The sequence below is a fragment of the Cryptotermes secundus genome, unplaced genomic scaffold (assembly GCF_002891405.2).
Source record: "Cryptotermes secundus unplaced genomic scaffold, Csec_1.0 scaffold72, whole genome shotgun sequence".
In the NCBI taxonomy this organism is placed as follows: Eukaryota; Metazoa; Arthropoda; class Insecta; order Blattodea; family Kalotermitidae; genus Cryptotermes; species Cryptotermes secundus.
The window spans coordinates 392,651-413,215 of record NW_019730103.1 but is presented as its reverse complement, the minus strand read 5'-3'; the positions used below and the strand labels follow the sequence as shown (position 1 = coordinate 413,215).

General features: G+C 43.5%; 1 protein-coding gene across 1 annotated transcript in view; it reads left to right on the top strand.

Annotated features, from left to right (window-relative positions):
• Nucleotides 1-19,802, top strand: part of LOC111866018 — a 135,288-nt gene extending 115,486 nt beyond the window's left edge. The window contains exons 4-7 of the mRNA XM_023854501.2: nt 10,186-10,795; nt 14,656-14,924; nt 17,413-17,692; nt 18,563-19,802. Coding sequence (XP_023710269.1) covers nt 10,186-10,795; nt 14,656-14,924; nt 17,413-17,692; nt 18,563-19,128 — 1,725 coding nt within the window. The 3' untranslated portion in view covers nt 19,129-19,802. The remainder of the gene's footprint in view (nt 1-10,185; nt 10,796-14,655; nt 14,925-17,412; nt 17,693-18,562) is intronic.
• Nucleotides 19,803-20,565: the final 763 nt, after the last annotated feature.

The following is a 20,565-nucleotide window of genomic DNA, read 5'->3' as shown; positions in this document are numbered from 1 at the left end:
ATGTTGAGGTCTGCAAGAAGTAATTATCCTACTGCAAAGGATGGATTCTCTGTAGGGGTGGGATTTTCCTCCTTAGCGTCCAGAGCGGCTGTGGGGTCCATTCAGTTTCCTATCCGATGGGTGCCTGGGAGATTTCTTTGGAGGTAAAGTGGCCGGAACGTGAATAGTATACAACATTTTATTTCGTGCCTCACAGGCAATACTTTGCATCTCAGCTGCAAAGGCCAGCCGGTTAATGTTGTTTAGGGAAACAGTCGCTGTTTATTGCGAGAGCCAGATGAATCATATAAATACTGAGGGCAGAATGCACAGTGTTAATATGTTTAAACAGGTAGTACGGAGGGCATTGCGCTTGCAATGGTTAAATTGAGTGCAACCATAAAGCAGACGTAGCGATTGAAGTCATGGACTTGTTCGCTTTTGATAAGCGTACATTCCTGCAGATTTCTATTAATAATTTATAAGCAAGAAACACGTTGTACCGGACGCGGAAGACACAATGGGTAACCTACAGAGCCAGTTCCATCTGCCACGCGACCTCGAGGCTTATCTCCGTCACAAAGCTGACTTACATTCTCTTGTCCTCAAAGCTGAAGCCTCCCAGACAGGCACAGGATTCAGTCGCGGTCTCTTTGGAACACGGTAATGAATTTTCGGTACCCTAAGACGCGGAGAATTTCTTTGATTGCCAAACCCTGCTCAGTATGGTTAGTTATGATTTGTCGCCATTATTATTATTATTATTATTGTTACATAACTGTAGCTGAAACTAGACAGATTGGAAATGGCGTTTGTTCTGGAAGTACATCTATTCACTCTGATCTCGAAATATCGTGTTTACGTCGCTGTTCACATACCGACTGTCGCGCCCTCGTGAGATTAAGGAGTTCATGGAAAAAATATGATTCAATTAATTTATTTTGTATCGTCTAAACGACGCTAATTATGACGCGGATAAGTTCCTCATCTATGCCAGGTGGCTGGTAAGTTCCCTGCATCTCAGGTTAAGAACTTCAATTCCACTAATGACTCTTTCGCGCAAACGCAGTGTCAGTCTGTTCTGGTGTTCCACTAGCGGACCCGTACGTGCTTATATCATTTACCAATTCATCATCATCATCATCATCATCATCATCATCATCTATGGCTCTACAGCCCTTTGTTGGATCCTGGCCGCTTTTTCAGTTTCGTAATCCTATGCACATTCAGTAGAACTCCTTGGACGGGTGATCAGCCCGTCTCAATGTCGTTCCCTACACAGAGGACAGCAGAAACACACAATAAATGCATACAGATATCCATGCCTCGAGTGGGATTCGAAGCCACGATTCCAGTGGTCGAGCGAGCGCGCGGCCACTGTTAAATTCATGTTGGCTGTCTCATTGGTATACGAAGAAGGTTTCTTCGTAAGACTCCGAAGTAGAGTAGAGTGCATCTGAACAATTTCTGAGGTTGCGTCATTAAGAAATAATGACGCAGAGCATTACGTCATCGTCATGAAGTTACTAAATTGTATTCACAACATAGGATGGAAACCAAGTTGGCCTTTCAGGAACTCACTGAGCACACAGGACCTACATCCGCAAGGTTGCCTGCTCAAGGTATGACATATTCTGACAGACGTTCTAAGTAAAGCCTATTTTTATGTCATTGGTAAAACTTGCCTGTTCGTATTCAAGAGTTTATGAAAATTACAAAATCAAATAGAAGAAATGTCTATAAGTTGTCATTTTATCTGCTGTGCTTCATGCAAACGAGAAGTTCCATTGAGCCCCACCAAATCTCACAATTAACGCCTTCATCCACATGTGGACAGGTTGGCTGCCCCGGGAATGCCCCCCCCCCCACTGCGATACAAGCCGAGCTTCACTCCCCGCTGAGTTCATAAAAACTGAATTAATATAAATTTTAATGTTATCTTTACATTTAAATTCTGGTCTCTGAAGCAGCATTCTCTTCGAGATTTCCAAGAAACATTCCAGGACATTTTGTTGTATCTGTATTTGCTATCTGTTCAAACTCCTCTATTCAATTATACGGAGCTCGGGGTTTCCTTCTGGGACGGTCTCCATCCTGCAAACTTCGAGTATCCTCCTTAGCACCATGTTCCGAAACGTCTTTATTATTTATTTACTCATAAGTTTCCACCCACTCAAATAAGTAATACTGTGTCTATTCGTCATGCTTTGGGGTCACTAAGACGTCCAAGTTCAGCCAGTAGATTGACGTGTAATTTCCGTGCACACCCAGACAGCTCATTTAACAGAGTTAAACTTCATCATTAATCTTGGTTTCATGTTTATATCCTACATTACGAACTGTCTTAATAGGAAAATTATTTATGAAGAAATAATTAAGATATCCCCAATCAAATTACTGCATCTCTTACCCCAATTTTTGTGTTATTCTCCCCCGTAAAACCCGAAAAATTCTAATTTATACTTACTTCCACTAATCTCGATCCAAAGTCCTGAATTCTTATGATATTTTCTCCTACAAAAGACAAATGCCTTCTATTTGCATAATTATTTGTACTTCCTTCCATTGATCATTGTCCATTGTCTTGAATTTTTTCATTAATATCCCACTGTGAAAATTTAAACAAGGCATATTTACTTCTACATACTGAAGTCCAGTATTTCAGGCCATATTGTTGCTAGGCAACGACTCGGTAAACACATTCCCGCCGAAGCGTAGGTTCGCAACAATAGGACGCCCATTGTTGGGCAACGGATCAGATAACAAGCCTTCTCAATAACAGAGAAGCTGTGTTCTCTGCGTTCCTGTGCTGAGGGGTTATAAAGTGACATAGAGGGTCGTTTGGGTGAGCTGTCATCAAGAATTGGGTTGAGTTCTGGATATGGCAGTCCGAGGTGACTGAAAATATATGGCAAGGAAGGAAGTTGGCTACTAAAAGAAGACTTCATATATGGTTTGAAGTGACAGTATCCGTTGCCAGGATACGACTAGTGAAGACAGAACCCTAATGTGCGTGTAACGGTGAGCTCTAAACAGTGTNGGAAGTTGGCTACTAAAAGAAGACTTCATATATGGTTTGAAGTGACGGTCTGTTATAAATCCGTTGCCAGGATACGACTAGTGAAGACTGAGAACCACAGTGTGCGTGTAACGGTGAACTGGGAAGTGTGCAGAATAGCGATAGCGCTGTACTGCCTGTAGTCCCGAGTTGTGACACTGTATAAGGCGCAATAAATGCAACCATCCAATCCAAACCCAATCACCCCTACACATGATAACGTTGTGCATTCTACTGTTATTTTCTGATATTAAAGCTCGAAACATATTTACTTGCCGAGTTATAATAAACTTTAGTGAATTTCGTTCTGTATTTACTTTGTCGGGAATATAACACTGGGCAGTCACTGAGTGCCTCGTGTACTTCTGCGGCCTGACTTCACATCCCGGCACTGCAAATGCTGCTTTAAGACACGTGAATCATGCGTTTCCTTAATGGAGCAAGACAGAATTATTTTCTATTCTAGATTTAAAAAATATTGATTTTAGAGCTGTAAATTATCAAGAAACTCATGCGTGATGAAGATCAGTTGCAAACTGTTGCTTTCATTCTGATGATAGACATATTTTTCTTTTCCTTGGCACTACAACCCCAGTGGGCCTAGGCCTACCCCCATGAACTTCTCTGTTCACTTCTGTTTTTTTCTAGATCTTACACAATCGGTAGGACTCCTTGGGCTGGTGATCAGCTCGTCGCAAGGCCTCTACCTGTACACAAACACAGAAAAACGCACATACAGAAACTAAACATCCATGCGCTGAGTGGGATTCGAACCCACGATCTCGGTTTCCAAGCGAGCGAAGACAGTGATAAACATGTTACTCAACGTTAATTTAATTTACAATGTGTGTGTGTTTTGTAGGGAAAAATTATTTGAAACTCAGTATTGTCCTATTCCAGACGAGTAAATGTTAAGTGCAGACGAGGAATTTACCAAGTCATCTCGAAGACAGTGTTAGGTACTTGTGTGTACAATTCTTACAACGGTTTTGGAAATGCTTAGTGTCAAGTACGTCGGCTTCTAGCCAATAAGTGTTAGGCTACACTAACGGACATACTGATAAGTTTTACTTAAGACTATCCTTGCACAACAAAGAAGCCGGGAAGGCTTGTACTGAAGAATTCCGTTGTGCAGATATTGCAGTATTCATATTACTGGACGTATGTCACGTGAACAGTAACATGTTTCGACACCACCACACGCCTCTTTCTGTTATGTAGTGCAAATGCCGTTTATTTAACGACGCTGCCACGAATTCAGGTTCTATAGAGGCTGTTGACCTGATGAGAACAAACAGTGACTTCAGGAAAACGAGAAGGAAGTGGCAACGGTCTGACAGAAGTTCTATCTCACAATTTTTAGGAGGGACTGACGAAAACCACGAATAACATCAGTCAAGAGAGTGGGTGCCGCGTCGAGATACGGACCAGTTACCACCCAAATGCAAAGCAATGTTGCTCGATGCAGATTCTGACTTAACTACATGGTTGAGCAGCAAGACTCATCAAGCCCAACAATTTCAATGAAAAAGAATGTCTTTACGTGTTTGGTAAATATTGGTCATCATCAGAGGTCATAGCCAACACTACAAGAAATAATTTACATGAGTGCTGAACGTGTAGAGGGGGGTTAGTGACTTATAAGATTTGCTAGACTGGATTTATTGACACTTTACTCATACAACTCGGGATTACAGGTAAAACAGCACTGTCACTAGTCGTATCCTGGCAACGGATTTATAACATTCTCACTGTCACTTGAAATCACACATGAAGTCTCCCTTTCACATTTCTTCCCATTATTCTGCAACTCCAACTCAATTCAATCCCTCTGCTCCAAGTTCATATCCTGGCCGCCAGGCGTCTCGAAACTCGACTCGACTCGACTGCGATTTCTCAAAGTAACTCTTCTTTATAGCAACTTTCCAAGGCTCGCACCTGTGTCTTTGTCTTCAGTATCAAATTATAAATCATTCTTTGCTGTCCTTAACCTCAAAATTCAAATGCGGAATGAAAACAACTTTCTTATTTGTAATGATAGTTTCCACGAGAAAGGTTCAAGGCTGAATTCATAAGTGCCTGATTACAATTTTCCGTTATATCATTACCGTAAGAGCATTGTTCGTTTTAATGTTTACTTAACCAAGATGTAAAAGGTAAAATTGTCCCTGCGCTTAGCTAATTAAGTACTTCGCCATGAAGACGTAGGAACGAGTGGATGTATAGATTCAAGTTTTCTTGACCTGTGCACTGTTGGAAGTGAGTGGTCAGCTTCACTCCCCTGCCGCTTTACCCCCGGCACACATTGGATAGGAGCCCGGATGGGTCCAAGAGCCGGTCCGGACGACATGGAAAAGAGAAAGTTCTTGACACTACCCGGACTCGAACTCTGACCCCTCTGCCGTCCAGCCCGTAGCCAGTCGCTATACAGAGTGCCCTATATCGGCTTCCATTTAATCGAATCCCGCTCAAGGCACGGATGATTGTCTATATGTATAATATGTGTTTATGAGTAGGTAGCGGTTTTGCGATGGGCCGATCCCCCGTCCAAGGAGACCTACCGACTGTCTAAAATTAAGAAACTGAAGTGAAACGAAGCGTTCATGGATGCGCTATGCTCTAAAGTGGGAGTAACAGGAATCAGTTTCCTTCACGTTCCGAAATCGAATGTCCTAGTAGTGCCTTGAAACATTTATTGACTAATTCCCTCGCAAATTCAGAATTGGAATTCTTTATAACTCTACATAACCAATGCATTGGTACACTAATCAACTTTTCAGACAAATGACATCATCGTCCCAAAACTACATAGAGTGGACCTGTTGCAATAAGACGCTCCAATGATTCTCCAGGGCAGCCATTCTCAAGTGTCACCAAAATGGCTGCTTGCCGCCATCTGCAATTTCTCATGCAGTCGCCAGCCATTTCATGACACACATACAAGATTTCCGTTGAAAACTGTCTTCCAGCTTCGAGACAAAATTTCTTCTGTAAATGGCCTGACCATTTTGACGCGGGTGCCGTGGCCGTGTGCTCCACGACTTCAGGGCTTCACCTGCATTACTTCACAGTGAATTATCAGATGACTGTTTCCTTCGATTGGCTGTGGAAGGATATGCAATGTGTGTGTTCTCTTTAATAAGCCACTGTAAATTAAGTTAATCACATTTTCCTCGCGCTTTATTTTAAATTATAAACTGTAACAACAGAGAGCCGGGATAGCGTAGCCCGTATAGCGACTGACTACGGGCTGGACGATAGAAGGGACGGAGTTCGGGTCCCGGCAGGGTCAAGAATGTCCTTTTCTCCACATTGTTCAGACAGGCTCTGGAGCCTACCTAGCCACATATCCAGTGGGTACCGGGGCTATTTCCCAGGTGATAAAGCGGCCAGGGGGTGAAGCTTACCACTCAACTCGAACTAGTGCTGAGGTGAAGAAAATGTGGATCTATACATCCACTCCCCCATACGACTTCATGGCGTTGTGATTAATTAGTTAAGCACAAGACGACTTTACCTTAATCCAATAATGATCATCTTCACAGGTTATTTTACACGCAAAAAATGTATAAATTTTACTTCGTTGGCCACAAAACGTGGTCTAAATTTGAAATGCGGATTCTTGAAAGCCGCTGCTTGAAAATATCGAGACAATGAGTCACTCATCTGTTGATGTTGTCTTGAGCATTGTCCAGTATCCGAGGTCTTCTGCTCGGCTCACTTGACGTCGCGTATAGACCTCGGGTTCCCCTTCATGCAATTCGTTGTCATAATGACAGTTTATGTTATTGCTATTTTAAAAATATCAACCATTATCATCGAACACGGAATCCTCTGAACACTAAATTAATGCAGAGAGTCTCAGGATCGAACTTGGCCTCCACCAATAATCTTAGAATGAGTAACTGAACTGTGTGTAAGACCCAGAGTTACAGCTGAATTCTGAGGGAATGAGGCCAGAGGACATAATGCGATAAGTTTAGTGCGAGATATCGCTGCGATCATTAATACCCATCTTGAGATTTCGACAAAGTTAACACGTTTTTAGCCCGCTTACTACGAAACGTTTTCTGGTGTGCTGTCCGTGTGTATGTATAAATGTGCGCCTCGCTTACCCCTAATCACTTCGATATTTGTTCAAATTCGTCACTTAAGCGTCTGTCCACCCCTAGAGTGGTACCCGGTGAACAGGGCCTTTCAAATGGGCACCAACATTTAAAACGTAGATTTTGTCGAAAATGTCTTTAATGGTTTTGATTAATTAATTTTCGGAGACCATCTCCTAAATAAAACGTCACAGGTGGCATATTCAGGAAAACATTCAGATCTGAAGGGCGTGTGTTAGTTTTCTCGAGAACGGCACCCAACAATGGTCTAGTGAGCGTGAATCTGTTTAGTGCATGCAACATCTTTGCACCCCGCCCGTGTGGAGGCGGGAGTAGCCGTGCGAGTCGCAGGAGGCGGCGAAAAGGGAAGTGAGTGCAGGGAGTATAACTGGACCACCCTGTTCTTGGGGGATATAAATACGGGGACCTGACCCTCCAGGTTGGGGAGTCTAAAATCTCAGACAGTAAAATATGGTTGTGGACTCGGACCCGAGAATGACTGCGCTGGCGAGGAACAAAAGCAATTGTAGACGACAGACCCGTCCCCACGTCAACAAAGCTGCAACAGACTGACAGCAACAGAAATCCGGTCTCGGGCCCCAGATGGGGGCTCGGCAGCAACATGTACTTGTTGACTGTCGTTCGTAACGTAGCTTTGCATCTCTTTATTTTTCTTATGTAAGTATTTAACGAAGGGGAACGCGGTAGCGTAGTTGGTTGAGGGGCTATGATACAAGCCGGAAGGTCGTGGGTTCAAGTCCCGATGAGGTCACTGGATTTTTTAAATTGACCTAACCCTTCTAGCCGCACTGTGGCCCTGGGGTTGACTCAGCCTCTAACAGAAATGAGTACCGGGAATTAATTAAATAATTTTCCTGGGGAGTAAAGCGCGGCCTTACCGCCATCTTTGAGCCGATTGTCTAGATAATGTGGGAACCTCAACGTCTCACAACCCTATGGGCCTTCACGACCTGTTACAGGGGCAGCTTTACTTTTTTCTTTAGTATTTAACGAAGTTGTATCAAGTGATGTATGTCTATTCGCATTACAGTCTGTAGCATCAGTTGAGATGAGGCGTGGTTTGCATAGGACCAGATAGAAAGAAGCTTCGATATATTTCGGGATTAGCCCAATAGGATTGAGGAAGAAAACGTGTTATGATAATCGGTGCTTCGACTGGGGTTCTGACCGGTTCCTCCTGAATACAAATCAGTTCTATTAGCACTGTGATAACTTGTCTCGCATTCGTAATAATGCTGAAGGGGGCGCATGTGGCCTCCCGCTTCGCAATTTGTCCGTATGTTTGTGTGCAACAGTGACGCATTTCCGCCAGAAAGCAACACGAGATTGTATCAATCACTAATATTTATTGACGGCAGGCCACCATCAGGTGTCCTCGTCACTGTAACCTCTCTACTGCACGGCTTGACTCAATTTAAAATTAAAATTAACATTGCGATTAAAATTCAAATTTAAACAGGTCGCCATATTAAATTGAGTGCAAACGGTTTCGATCCCCATGTGGAAACTATTAACGTGATTTTCGGCGGTGTGGGTGTGATTCATGCAGTTTGTTGATGTTGGTGTGTGTGTGTTGATTTCTTTGAGATGATGTCTCTTTGGTTGTGAGGCCACTTTGCTACAAGCCGGAAGGTCGCGGGTTCAAGTCTCGATGAAGTCACTGGATCTATTCCAATAAACCTAATCTTTCCAGCCGCACTATGGTCCTGGGATCGGCTCAGCCTCTAAGAGAAATGAGCTCCAGGGATCTTCTTGGGGCGTAAAGGGCGGCCGGAGCGTAGGGCTTACAACCTCACCGCCATCTACATATAATTGTAATGAAACACTAAATATCTCCATCACTACTCACTGCAAACTGGAACCCGTGCCCCAAATGTTGTGCACGGTACCAAATTCTTTCTTTTATATAATTTTATGGATGAGATGGGCAGGGCATTTAGAACGCATAAACAAAAGATGAATGCATATAGGATTTTGGTGGGAAAGCTAGAAGGGAAGACGTGGTAGTGGGTGGGATGATAATATTAAAAAGCATCTTAGAGACAAAGGATGGGGTGAATGGACTAGATTAATCTGGTTCATGATAAGGACCAGTGGAGGGCTCTTGTGGACACGAATGAAACTTCGGTTTCAATAAAATGTCGGGAGATTCTTGAGTAGCCTAACAATAATTGAACTCCGGGAAATTATCAACTTTGTCGTTTTTCCCGTAACTGCTGTTTTCATTATATTGTGACATGACTGCTGAAAGCCGGAATGGTGGAACCGAATCAGATGTCCTTTGCTGAGGAACGGCTCGGAAATCACGTTTCCGTTACAACGAATAACAAGAAAGGAGCCGTTGCCAAGTAGCAAGCTGCTAAACACAAGCTTCTCGTGACAACAGACAGAATAACAGAGGACAATTAACTGTTCGACTCGGTGACTAATATTCGGGCCGCGTGGAAGTTATAAAAGGGAGCTCATTGTGAATTCAGTGCAGTCAGAGGTTCTTCATACAAATTCCTCAGACAGACGCCGTTCGGAAGGAGTTCAATGTGTGAGCTGTTGTAACAGACTGTAATTGTAAAGAAGTGCCATTAAACCCAGACATGAAATCCAGAACCCATTAGTATTAGTCACGCCAACCCCTGACATGTGAGTATTATTGTTAGGAGCAGTATCAGTAGTGTTTACTTTAACTTAATTTTTGTTTTCATGAACGCTATGATTTGACCCTTCAGATAAGAGCATTTATTTATATTTATGGCGCTGTAATTTCTCTTTTCAAGATTATAATTGAATTTTTTATTCCTCATTGTCCAGATCTTTATCCGATAACCGTACAATGATGGAATTTCTTTCAGTCAGAACAAGAGGCCTGCGTTTTGCTATGAACGGAACGTATCCGTACAAATACTTGCAATGAAGAACATTTTGTGGCCGCGGTTTATATGATCTTTGGAATTCAACATTAACTTTATGAGAAATGTTGGCGTGCTTCTATGTTTCTGGGCACTAAATTTACTCTCTCCTTTTCAGAATCCAAATGGAAACACAGACACGGGTTCTTCCCCTTCTCATACAGAGCATCTGCAGAGACCTGCAAATAGCGACGACAACACCGGATATGATCAAGTACCTTCTCTTGGGAAGAGAGCTTCAGAAAGCCTTGACGTGTTCTGCAAACTGAAGGAAAGACGTCTTCAGGATTTTTATAGAGAACAGAGGACGATAGATCTCAGAAGTGGAGGAAACGTAACTCAGAGTAAAGAAGACGAAGTTGCCAGTGACTTGACAACTAAGTCCTCACTTCCCAACAGAAGCAGTCCTTCAGGGTACCAGAAAATGACAATGTCACTGCAAGAAAAACTCAAACCGTTACCAGAACCGAAATTATCTAACTGTGATGAAAGGCTGTCATATGAGGAAAATGTAAAGGAAGACGATAACAAAAACTTAACAGAAAACTGTGATACTGAAGAAATTAATTCGGAGCAAAATAACTCGGTTTCAATTGATGAAGTGGCGGAACACGAACGTAAAGAGGAGGGCCAGGGTCAAGTTCAAGGAGATTGCGATGTCCCGGTTCCTCGCGACACCGCGCGGACCGTCTTCACGAAGAACGACAACAATAACAACAACAACAACGGTGAGTTACACTCCGTCACAATTTTAGCGCAACAATGATATCAGTGTTTATACACCAATCTAATAACTGGAGACTAAGCTTCTGGCAAGCCTGTGCTTCATAGAGCGGTCTGTACCGAACTCCGCTGCCAGACTAGGCATAACTTCTTTGTTTTTCTCTTTCCCTGCGTGTCTGCATGTGAATTCGGCCCCTTAACAACTTGCGAAAATCTGAACCGATTTTATGAAAACTGGTACGCTTGTCAGACGTCGAGGCTCCCACATTTTCTAGAAAATCGGCTCAAAGATGGCGGTAAGGTTGTGAGCCTTATGCGCCGGCCGCCCTTTACTTCCAGGAAGATGCCTGGTACTCATTTCTGTTAGAGGCTGAGACGACCCCAGGGCCATAGTGCGGCTCGAAGGATTAGGGCAATTGAAAAATCCAATGACCTCATCGGGAATCGAACCCACGATCTTCTGGCTTGTAGCATTGTACCTCAACTAGCTAAGCTACCGCGTGTAGTGCCTACAAATTATGAAGGTCCTCATTATGCAGTTTTGCTCCAGGCTCATGTCCAAATATTCTCCTCGGTAGTCTGTTCTCCAGAGGATCACAGGGGCCTGCCTTGCGGTCTAAGGTATGAACTGTCTTCGCTCGCAGGAACGCTGGGATCGTGGGTTCGAATCCCACTCAAACTATGGATGTCCGCGTGGTTTTATTCTGTGTTTGTGTTGTTCTGCGTGTAGGTAGTGGCCTTGCGACGGGCTGATCCCCGGTCCGAGGAGTCCTACCGTTTGTGTACAGGATAAAGAACTGAAGAAGGCGGCCGAGTTCCAACAAAAGGACAGTAGAGCCATATATATAGTTCCTGTTCTCCAACATTCCCAACCAACGCTCTCTTGTTAACGTGCGTGGCCAGATTTCGCATATGTAGAAAACAGGAAGGAACTTGCAGTTTGTATAGTTTCTTCTTTATATTTCTGGAGGGAGCACGCGGTAGCATAGTTGCTTGAGGCACTATACTATAAGTCGGAAGGTCGCGGGTTCAAGTCCCGATGAGGTGAAGATTTTCAATTTATGTAATCCTTCCAGCCGCACTATGGCCCTAAGTTCCATACAGCCTCTAAAAGAAATGAGTACTAGGAATCTCCCTGGGGGTAAAGGGCGGCCGGCGCGTAAGGCAAAAAAATTCGCCGTCATCTGTAAGCCGGTTGTCTAGAAAATGTGGGAACCTCAACATCTCACAACCCTATGGGCATTCACGGGGTGGCTTTACCTCTTTATATTTTTAGGGAGGGGACAGAGAAAGCGGATGCTTTCATACCGAACAGTAACAAGGGTTGAAGAAAGCAGTCTTCTGGGATTTTGCACCGTGTATATTATGGTGTTAACCGACGTTTCGGAGGAACGTATCGCCTCCATCTTCAGGGTAGAAGAAAAAATATATAAGAAATCTGCAAGCAAAGAGACCGTGAGAACCGGTAGAAGCTAGATTTCTTATATATTTTTTCTTCTACCCTGAAGATGGAGGCGATACGTTCCTCCGAAACGTCGGTTAACACCACATATACACGGTGCAAAATCCCAGAAGACTGCTTTCTTCATAGTCACCGCCGTGAAAGCCTCAAATCTTACATAGTAACAAGGGTTCTCCAAGTTTAATATGAACGCAATCTTGATCCCTGTAGCCTGTATTTTGCCGACTAGGCACACATCTCCTGATGAAGGCATCAGATCTCTCATTTTCGTTTTTCTGTTGTTCGGTACGCACATTTACCGTCACTCCTGTCACTCCTGAAACGAACTCGCTCACTGAACTCCTCATACGAGTAGTCACGTGACTTGCCTGATTCTGTAGAACTGTGGCCGACCCAAGGTTACGTACCAATGTCACTGGCAGGGTTAACATATTAGTTACAATATCTCTGTGTCACATACCGCACACAGTCACTGCCTTCGACATAGAAAGTAGACTAACTGCTACAATTTTTAAAATGTGAAACCTGTCAAACGATCAGGTCTCTCACTGCAACTTCACATGCAATTGTCGTGTGTTGGGCGTGGGTCCAGTTCTCCAGTCATATCGGTTAACGAACCCGTGTTCCCTTGAGACGAAGCGTGGTGGAGCACGTGTTTTTGTTGACAGCGTGATTTCAGGGACACAGCCATGAGTCGTGTCTACTTCTCCTTCAGGGAACGGGGATATGGCCCAAGCTATGAATAATTCTCGACTCCCTGCAAGATAATCTGACTGAATCTGATAAATAAGACATATCTTAGTAATGATCACGATGATGGTGCTGATGATGACAGGACTAATACTGGCGCTGTAAACCTGCGATGCAGAAAGCGCGGTTGAATAACCAACGGAAACAAAGGAGCACCATAACACTTGTGCGCCAAAATGAAAGAAGGCCGCGAGGTCTAAGGCATCAAAAGTCTTCGTCCACTCGAACACTGAAATCGTGGGTTCAAAGCCCGCTTAAAGCATGGATATCCGTGTCTATTCTGTGTTTGTAATAGGTAGCAGCCTTGAGACTGACTAATGCCCCTTCCAAGGAGTTCTGCCGACTGACTAACGTTAAGAAACTGAAGTGAAACAAGCGTTTCAGGGAAGCCTGTACTCCAAGTGGGAGCAACAGGAGTACATAGAGAGTTAGCGGTTAGTCGCTGGCTTTCCACCGCGGCGGCCCGGGTTCGATCCCGGGTCTGGTCAAGTGGGATTTGTGGTGGACAAAGTGGCGCTGGGGCAGGTTTTCTCCGAGTACTTCCGTTTCCCCTGCCAATCTTTATTCCACCAATTGCTCCACAATCACCTCACCTATCATCTGGGGCTGGTACAATAGGCCAGAAGTGGCCGCAGTACAAGGGACTTAGTCCCACCCCACTAGCAATAAAAAAAGTAGATACTGAAATATCAGTGTATCTGCTGCAATGTCAGGGATTAAAATAATGAAAATTGTTCTGTCACGGAGTCATTTACACAGGTAAAGAAACAGACTTATCATGAATATACAGAGAAGGCATGTCAAAATAGATCGGGAGATTATATAAACTTCTTTTTTATTAGTATTGGCTTTTGGGCTGTTTAGTAAGCACGTAAATACAAATTATTATTATTATTATTATTATTATTATTATTATTATTATGCTAATGTTGAATCTTGGAACGTTGATGCATCCGAACCAACAGCTGTTTCGCTGTTTCTCCCATTAATTATATTAAATATATGCATAATTTTTCACTTCAAAACATTAGCACAAGTGTTCTCATGGAATTGTTATTACCTGAATGATATAATCTTTCCTTGTTTTGTCTCTTTCTTTGTGTGTATGTGATTGTTTTTTTCTTTCTTTTACTTGTGCTTGCTTCATAATTGGCCTTTGGGAAGAACGGAACGGAAGGAAATAAGAAAATTAGTTTAATTGATTATGTACTGATAACTTAATTGGGCTAGAATACCTTTGGGACGCAGAACGAACCTGTGAAATGAAAACTGTACAAGTTTCTAGGGAGGTGTCATTGAGCGAGGCAAACAGAAGGTCCGTTCATACAAGGTTTAATTTCCAGGACAGAGATTCTGAGAAACAGAACTCTTCTGAACTGACTACATACCCCCAACATGGCGATTTTGTGGTATACTAAAACTGTCACTGGAACGAGGGTGGGGCGTCATCAGCGACGCAAAACGTTTAAGTCACATACATCCAGTATTCAGAAACCGGTGGGGAATTCACATTACCTGCACAGGGCTTTTTCTCCCGTAAGGCTTCCTACCTTGGTTCGTTCAGTAGACGAAACCTTCACTTCCGCAAGAGGCCTGACTACTGAGCCATATCCGGTAGCTCGATGGTGACTGTGTTGCGCTGAACTGCTGCAGATCTGACGCGCGAGTGTGCGCAAACCGCTCCAATCGCGAAGAGCCATGGCTGTGAAGACTGCGGGAAGTTCTTTTCCCGGCGTCAGCTGTTGCTGCAGCATCGGCGCATCCACACGGGTGAGCGTCCCTATTCGTGTGCAGACTGCGGGCGGCAATTCACGCAGCGCGGCCATTGGAGCACGCACCAGAAGTTGCACGAGCCGGCCCGCAGACCCGAGCACGCCTGCCCCAGCTGTGGGAAGGCTTTCGTCACACGCGCCTCCCTCAAGGTAACGTCTTCAAGGGTAGGAGTGTCTCTCAAGGCGCGCACTGTTCCTGCACTGTCTTCTCTGTTATAAAGTTCTTAAGAAGCGGAAATCAAGTGTAAGAAGATATTTGTTTTTTTGCATCATAATCGAGTATTGATTAAAACGTATCTTAGAGTGATAGGATTTGATGGTATGAATTGGATTGATCTGGCTCAGGATAGGGAACAATGGTGGTCTCTCGTGAACACGGTAATGAACCTTCGGGTTCCATAAAATGCCGAGAAATTCTTGAGTATCTGCAGTTTTGGCTTCTCAAGAAGGGCTCAGCTCCATAAGTAACTAATGGAGTATTGAAGGTAAAATTAATTATATACGTGTACATAACGAGCCGGGATAGCTTAGTCGGTATAGCGTCTGGCTGCGGGCTGGACGACCGAGGGGTCAGAGTTCGAATCCCGGTAGGGTCAAGAATTTTCTCTTCTCCGCGTAGACCAGACTGGCTCTGGGGCCCACCCAGCCTCTTAACCAAAGGTACCGGGGGCTCTTTCCCCGGGGGTAAAGCGGCAGGGACGTGAAGCTGACCACTCACCTCCAACTAGTGGCGAGGTCAAGAAAATGTGGATCTATACATCCACTCCCCCATACGTCTTCATGGTGTAGTGCATAACAGGGACAACTTGCAAATACAAATATATACAGTGGCCGCGCCGTCTAAGGCATGAACTGTCGTCGCCCGTTCGAACAGTGAGATCGTGGATTCGAATCCCATTCGAGGCATGTCTATGTGCCTTTATTCTGTGTTTATGTTGTTTTGTGTGTAGGTAGCGGCCTTGCGATGGGCTGATCCCCCATCCAAGGAGCCCTACCGGCTGTGTATAGATTAAGAAATTGAAAAAGCGGCCAAGGTCCACAAGGCCTGTATATGTTTAGGGCTAAAATGTTGAATTGATGCGTAACAGGCAATTAGCACATTTGTGGTCAGGCATACAGAGCTTTGCCGGGAAGTATAACGGGTTGCGAGCAGGGGCAGATATAAGCAAAAAGTAAGGACAATATTAAAACAGATCTTGAAGACGCCGGAAGTGAGGTTGTAGACAGAGTTCCGCTGAGGATCGAATGTTGCGATATTGTGAATACAGCATTGGACGTATGCATTTTCAAAAGCACATAAACCGTCCGCCACTTCAGTAAATATAAACGTGACAAAAATGCTACGTATCATGGAAGCAGTTGCCGGTGCTTGCTGTACAGTCATGGCACTGACGTAATTAGACGTTGCGAATTTGTGTGCTACTCACGTTTCTAGTGTAACGGGCCTATCATTTGGATACCGATGTCTCTCTGCCTGGAATGTCTAGGAGACGGATTCATAATGTTACAATTCAGTTATGTGACAGAGGCTAAGTGATAGAAACAGAAGCTTTTACTGCTGCCATGTTTGTATTTAAGCTATTTACCGAACTGTACATAGATATGTGTACTGAATTTCACATGTTGCATTACTTGTTGCCTTTAAATTGAAAGTAAATGATATTCTGTTACAAAACATCCCTTTATAAAATGTGTATATTACGCGAAGCTCTATTACCAAACGCTAATACGCTTGCGGTCTCCATATCAGAATTTCTTAAGCTTGGGTTTCCTCGGGTAGCGGTACCGTAATCAAGCGGCCGTAATATGACGGTGAATGACNAGCAGGAATAATATGAATCTAAATTATTGTCGGGGTTTCCATGGTCTGTAATTTTGAAACCGGAAGAAATGGAATAAAACTGCTTACGGAATCTGAAAATATAATGTAAAAAGTTTAATGTGGCATGCTATATTCTTCTCATTTATAGACTTTCCGAGAATTTCTTGACATGAATTTTCTTAGATGGATGGACTGGCCTTGATGGACAAATTCCGTGGTCTCCGCGTTCACCGATATTATGCCGCTTCATTTCTTCCTGTAGGAACACGTTAAGGAAATTGTTTACTAGACCCCTGTAACCTCTCTCGATGAACTGAAGCTCAGAATTGTTGCTGCAATCGAAACAGTTACACCGCCCATGCCGGAGAGAGACTGGATACCGCTTTCGTCCGACGAAAGGCTCGCATGTTGAAATTGTTTAGCATCCTGCAGTATTGATTCTATATGTAATAAAACGTTTTGAGTTACACTTTCATATCCTGTAAGCAGTTTTACTTTGTTTCTTCCGATTTTAAAATTATAGGACACGGAAACCCCAACAGTAATTCAGAATCACGTTGTATAAACATACAAAGGTGTGAAGTTACCATGTTCAGACCAATGTTTATAAAAATTCGTTAATTTATTTAAAAGTGATCAAGAGCTGACATGCACGCTTACATTCATCATAATATAAGGAAAATAGATTGAAAATCAGAAAGTATTGAGTGATTGAGTACAGTAGGTTATTTTTTAAATTAACGTTATCATGTCACCCCTTCTGCGCTGCATAATCTTAGAAACTTATAAGTAGAAAGGATCAACTTAATGTTACAGGTTCATCTCCGGACCCACACGGGGGAAAAACCGTTCCAATGTGGGGAATGTGGCAAACAGTTCAGCCAACTGCGCAACTACAAATACCACCGCTCCGTTCACGAGGGTACCCGTGAGTTCGCAGCGACGTGTCCGGAATGCGGCAAATATTTCAACGATCGTGGATACCTCAGTTCTCACATGAAAATACACAGAAACCGCAAGGAGTATGGATGTCAATACTGCGGCAAGAGCTTCAATCAGAGAGTGGCCTACAACATGCACGTGAGGATCCATACAGGTCAGCCAACACACTAACTGTACCTATCAAGCTGACCTAGAGGTAATTCGGGAAGTCCTCGGTTCAAATCACCGGCTGTCCTTACCGAGGGTTTTCATGGTTTTAGTCAGTCCCTCCAGTGGAAGTCCCGGATAGTACCTCAGTTAGGCCGACCGCTTCCTTCAAAGTAATTCCATTTCAATATTCGTTTCCAATCCTACAATCAGAATGTATATACTCTTGATAATGAAACAGTGTCCTTGACGCGCCTATAGGTAAGAAGTGAACATCCTTACATGAGTCTTCATGTGCTGAGATAAGAGACACACTTGTACATTACAATACATGCATAATCTATTGTGCAACATTTCCGATAGCACATAGGCCATAAACCTGAATTGTTAGTCGCAGTCTCCAGTGCTGGGGTCCATTTGATGTTCTCATTATTAAGCAGACCCATGGGTTAACCGAAATTTGTATATACGGTTACAAGGTACATCAGAACACATCCGCGGTGAGAGCAGTTTTTAAGATCACTGACATGTTAGGAGTTATTGTGTCCTCAACTGCTTCACTACATAGTTACAATTATAACACTCGCATTGAACTGAGATCAGTTCGTGATTATTTTATTAACAAAACATGCCTTTCATAAATGTTCGGTCCAAACGGCGTGGTCCTCGCGATCACCGAACTTCGATCCCTTAGGTTTCGTTCGTTCAAGGTACCTCAAGGATTCCGTTTGTGATAGAATGTTTGTCGTTGCTTAATGGATGTATAATATTTGTCCAACTTTCCATAGTTGTTCCATGGCCAGTGCTATGATCTCATTGAGAGACCTAATATAATGGACATCCAATTTTTCGTATCTCACTGTTTCTCTTGTTTCAGGTGAACGCCCACATTCGTGTCCGCATTGCAACAAATCGTTCTCACGCAAAATGTTGCTCAAACAACATCTGCGGATTCACACTGGTGAGAAACCGTTCGCGTGTAGCGTTTGTGGAAAAGCGTTCGCCGACAGGAGCAACATGACGCTCCACATGCGACTGCATTCTGGAATCAAGCCATACTCTTGCCAGCTGTGCGCCAAGGCCTTCACAAAGAAACATCACCTCAAAACGCACCTGAACTACCACACTGGAACCAAACCATACTCATGCAGCAAATGTGGGCTACGGTTCAGTCAGTCTAGTAACATGAGGACTCATTTTAAGAAATGCACAAGCACCGGAATAGCGAATGCAGAGACACCTGTGAATAAGACGGAAACTACCACAGCACAGGACAAAGAAAACAGCGGCGCTACTTCCCCTTCTTCTTCGCCCGGACGAAGTGACGTAACGATGACTTCTGCGCGGTCCTCATCAGCTGTGATTACTCCTCCCCATTCCGACGAATCGTCGTGCGGGAGCGCTGATATAGCAAGAAACGCGATCGAAGTGCAGCCTGCCTAGTGCGCAGGCGCTGAACGTTCATTCACATGAAATCTTCTTGACCCCTACGTAATTCTCCCTCAGTAGAGACTAGAATGAGCCTTTGGGTTCCATAATGACGAACATCTGGGTCGTCAAGGAATCTCTGTGTGCTGCAGTTACAGGCTTAGACGGCGCCATGTTTATCGAGCCGTTCTTGCGTGGGAGTATAACACTAAAATGGATTTCAGAGGAAGTTGTTTTGTGAGGATGTTGACTGGGTTGGACTCTTTCAGAAGATGGTTCAAGTAATGGGTTATATGTTGACGAGATTAACGTTCAGGTAGTATAAAGAACAAGGATTTTCTTGAACTGCTGTTCAGGAAATGTAACAATTGCAAATGCATGAATAATATTTTGGAATTGAATATTACTGTATTACAGTTTAAAACAAAATAAATATGTAAATAAATTATTAAGCAGTTTTAAAGTTTATCGTCATGAGAAGCAAGAAGAGGCTGGGATCACGAATATATGAGCGATAAATCCTGATGCACATATCAAATGTTTTATTAGAATAAATAATAAATATAGACTTGTAAAATGAGAATTGCTTTATATTATATTAAATGATCATGATTAATTTGTGCCACTGTAGTAATTCCTGCCGCTGACAGCTCCGTAGAGATGCAAACAAACCGCCCTTGCCTGGTGTGCCTTGTTCTGATGACGTTTTCTGTCGAAGAGATGAGGCTGTGTGAACTGACGCATAAATAAACAGACTTAAAATTGGTCTCAATAAACCTTTATACTTCGTCATTCCCATCAACCCCCCCCCCCATCCGTTTAAGATTTTAATGAATAAAGGGTAAGTTCTCGAGGTAAATGTAGCTCTAATTTTTTCGTTTTAACATCTCCTCATTAACGTGCAGAGCTTTGTAATCCGCATCTCTGTCCAAAATAAAACTGCATTTTGATTTCACGATGTTTCTTAAAGCAGCTCCTTATGTCTCTGTCTGTTTCTATTGCACTGGAGTACATATCAGACACGTTCCCACTGAATTTTGAATAAATTTATTGTTTGAAAATTTTTAATAATTGGCTTACAAATATACTTCGAACTCTCACAGTCACGGCTGCTGCTTCAAATTGGGGGTCTAAACTAGTTTCAAAATTCGTTATTAATGCACGAGTCTATAAATATTTCGAGCTACGGCACCTCAGTCATATACTGGCTGGCTCGGGTTGTAGGACCGGGTTTTCATTTCCGGCAGACGAAGGACCTCATGACTTCGAGACTGACTCAGGCGCCCAGCTTGCCCAAAATTGAGTGGGTACGGACGGCTACCCTCCTGGTGGACGCCGCACCGTTTGAGGCAAGATCTGTCTTCGCTCACTCGAATGCTGGGATCCTTGGTTCAAATCACCCTCGAAGAATGGATGTCTGTCTACGTTTATTCTATGTTCGTGCTGTCATAT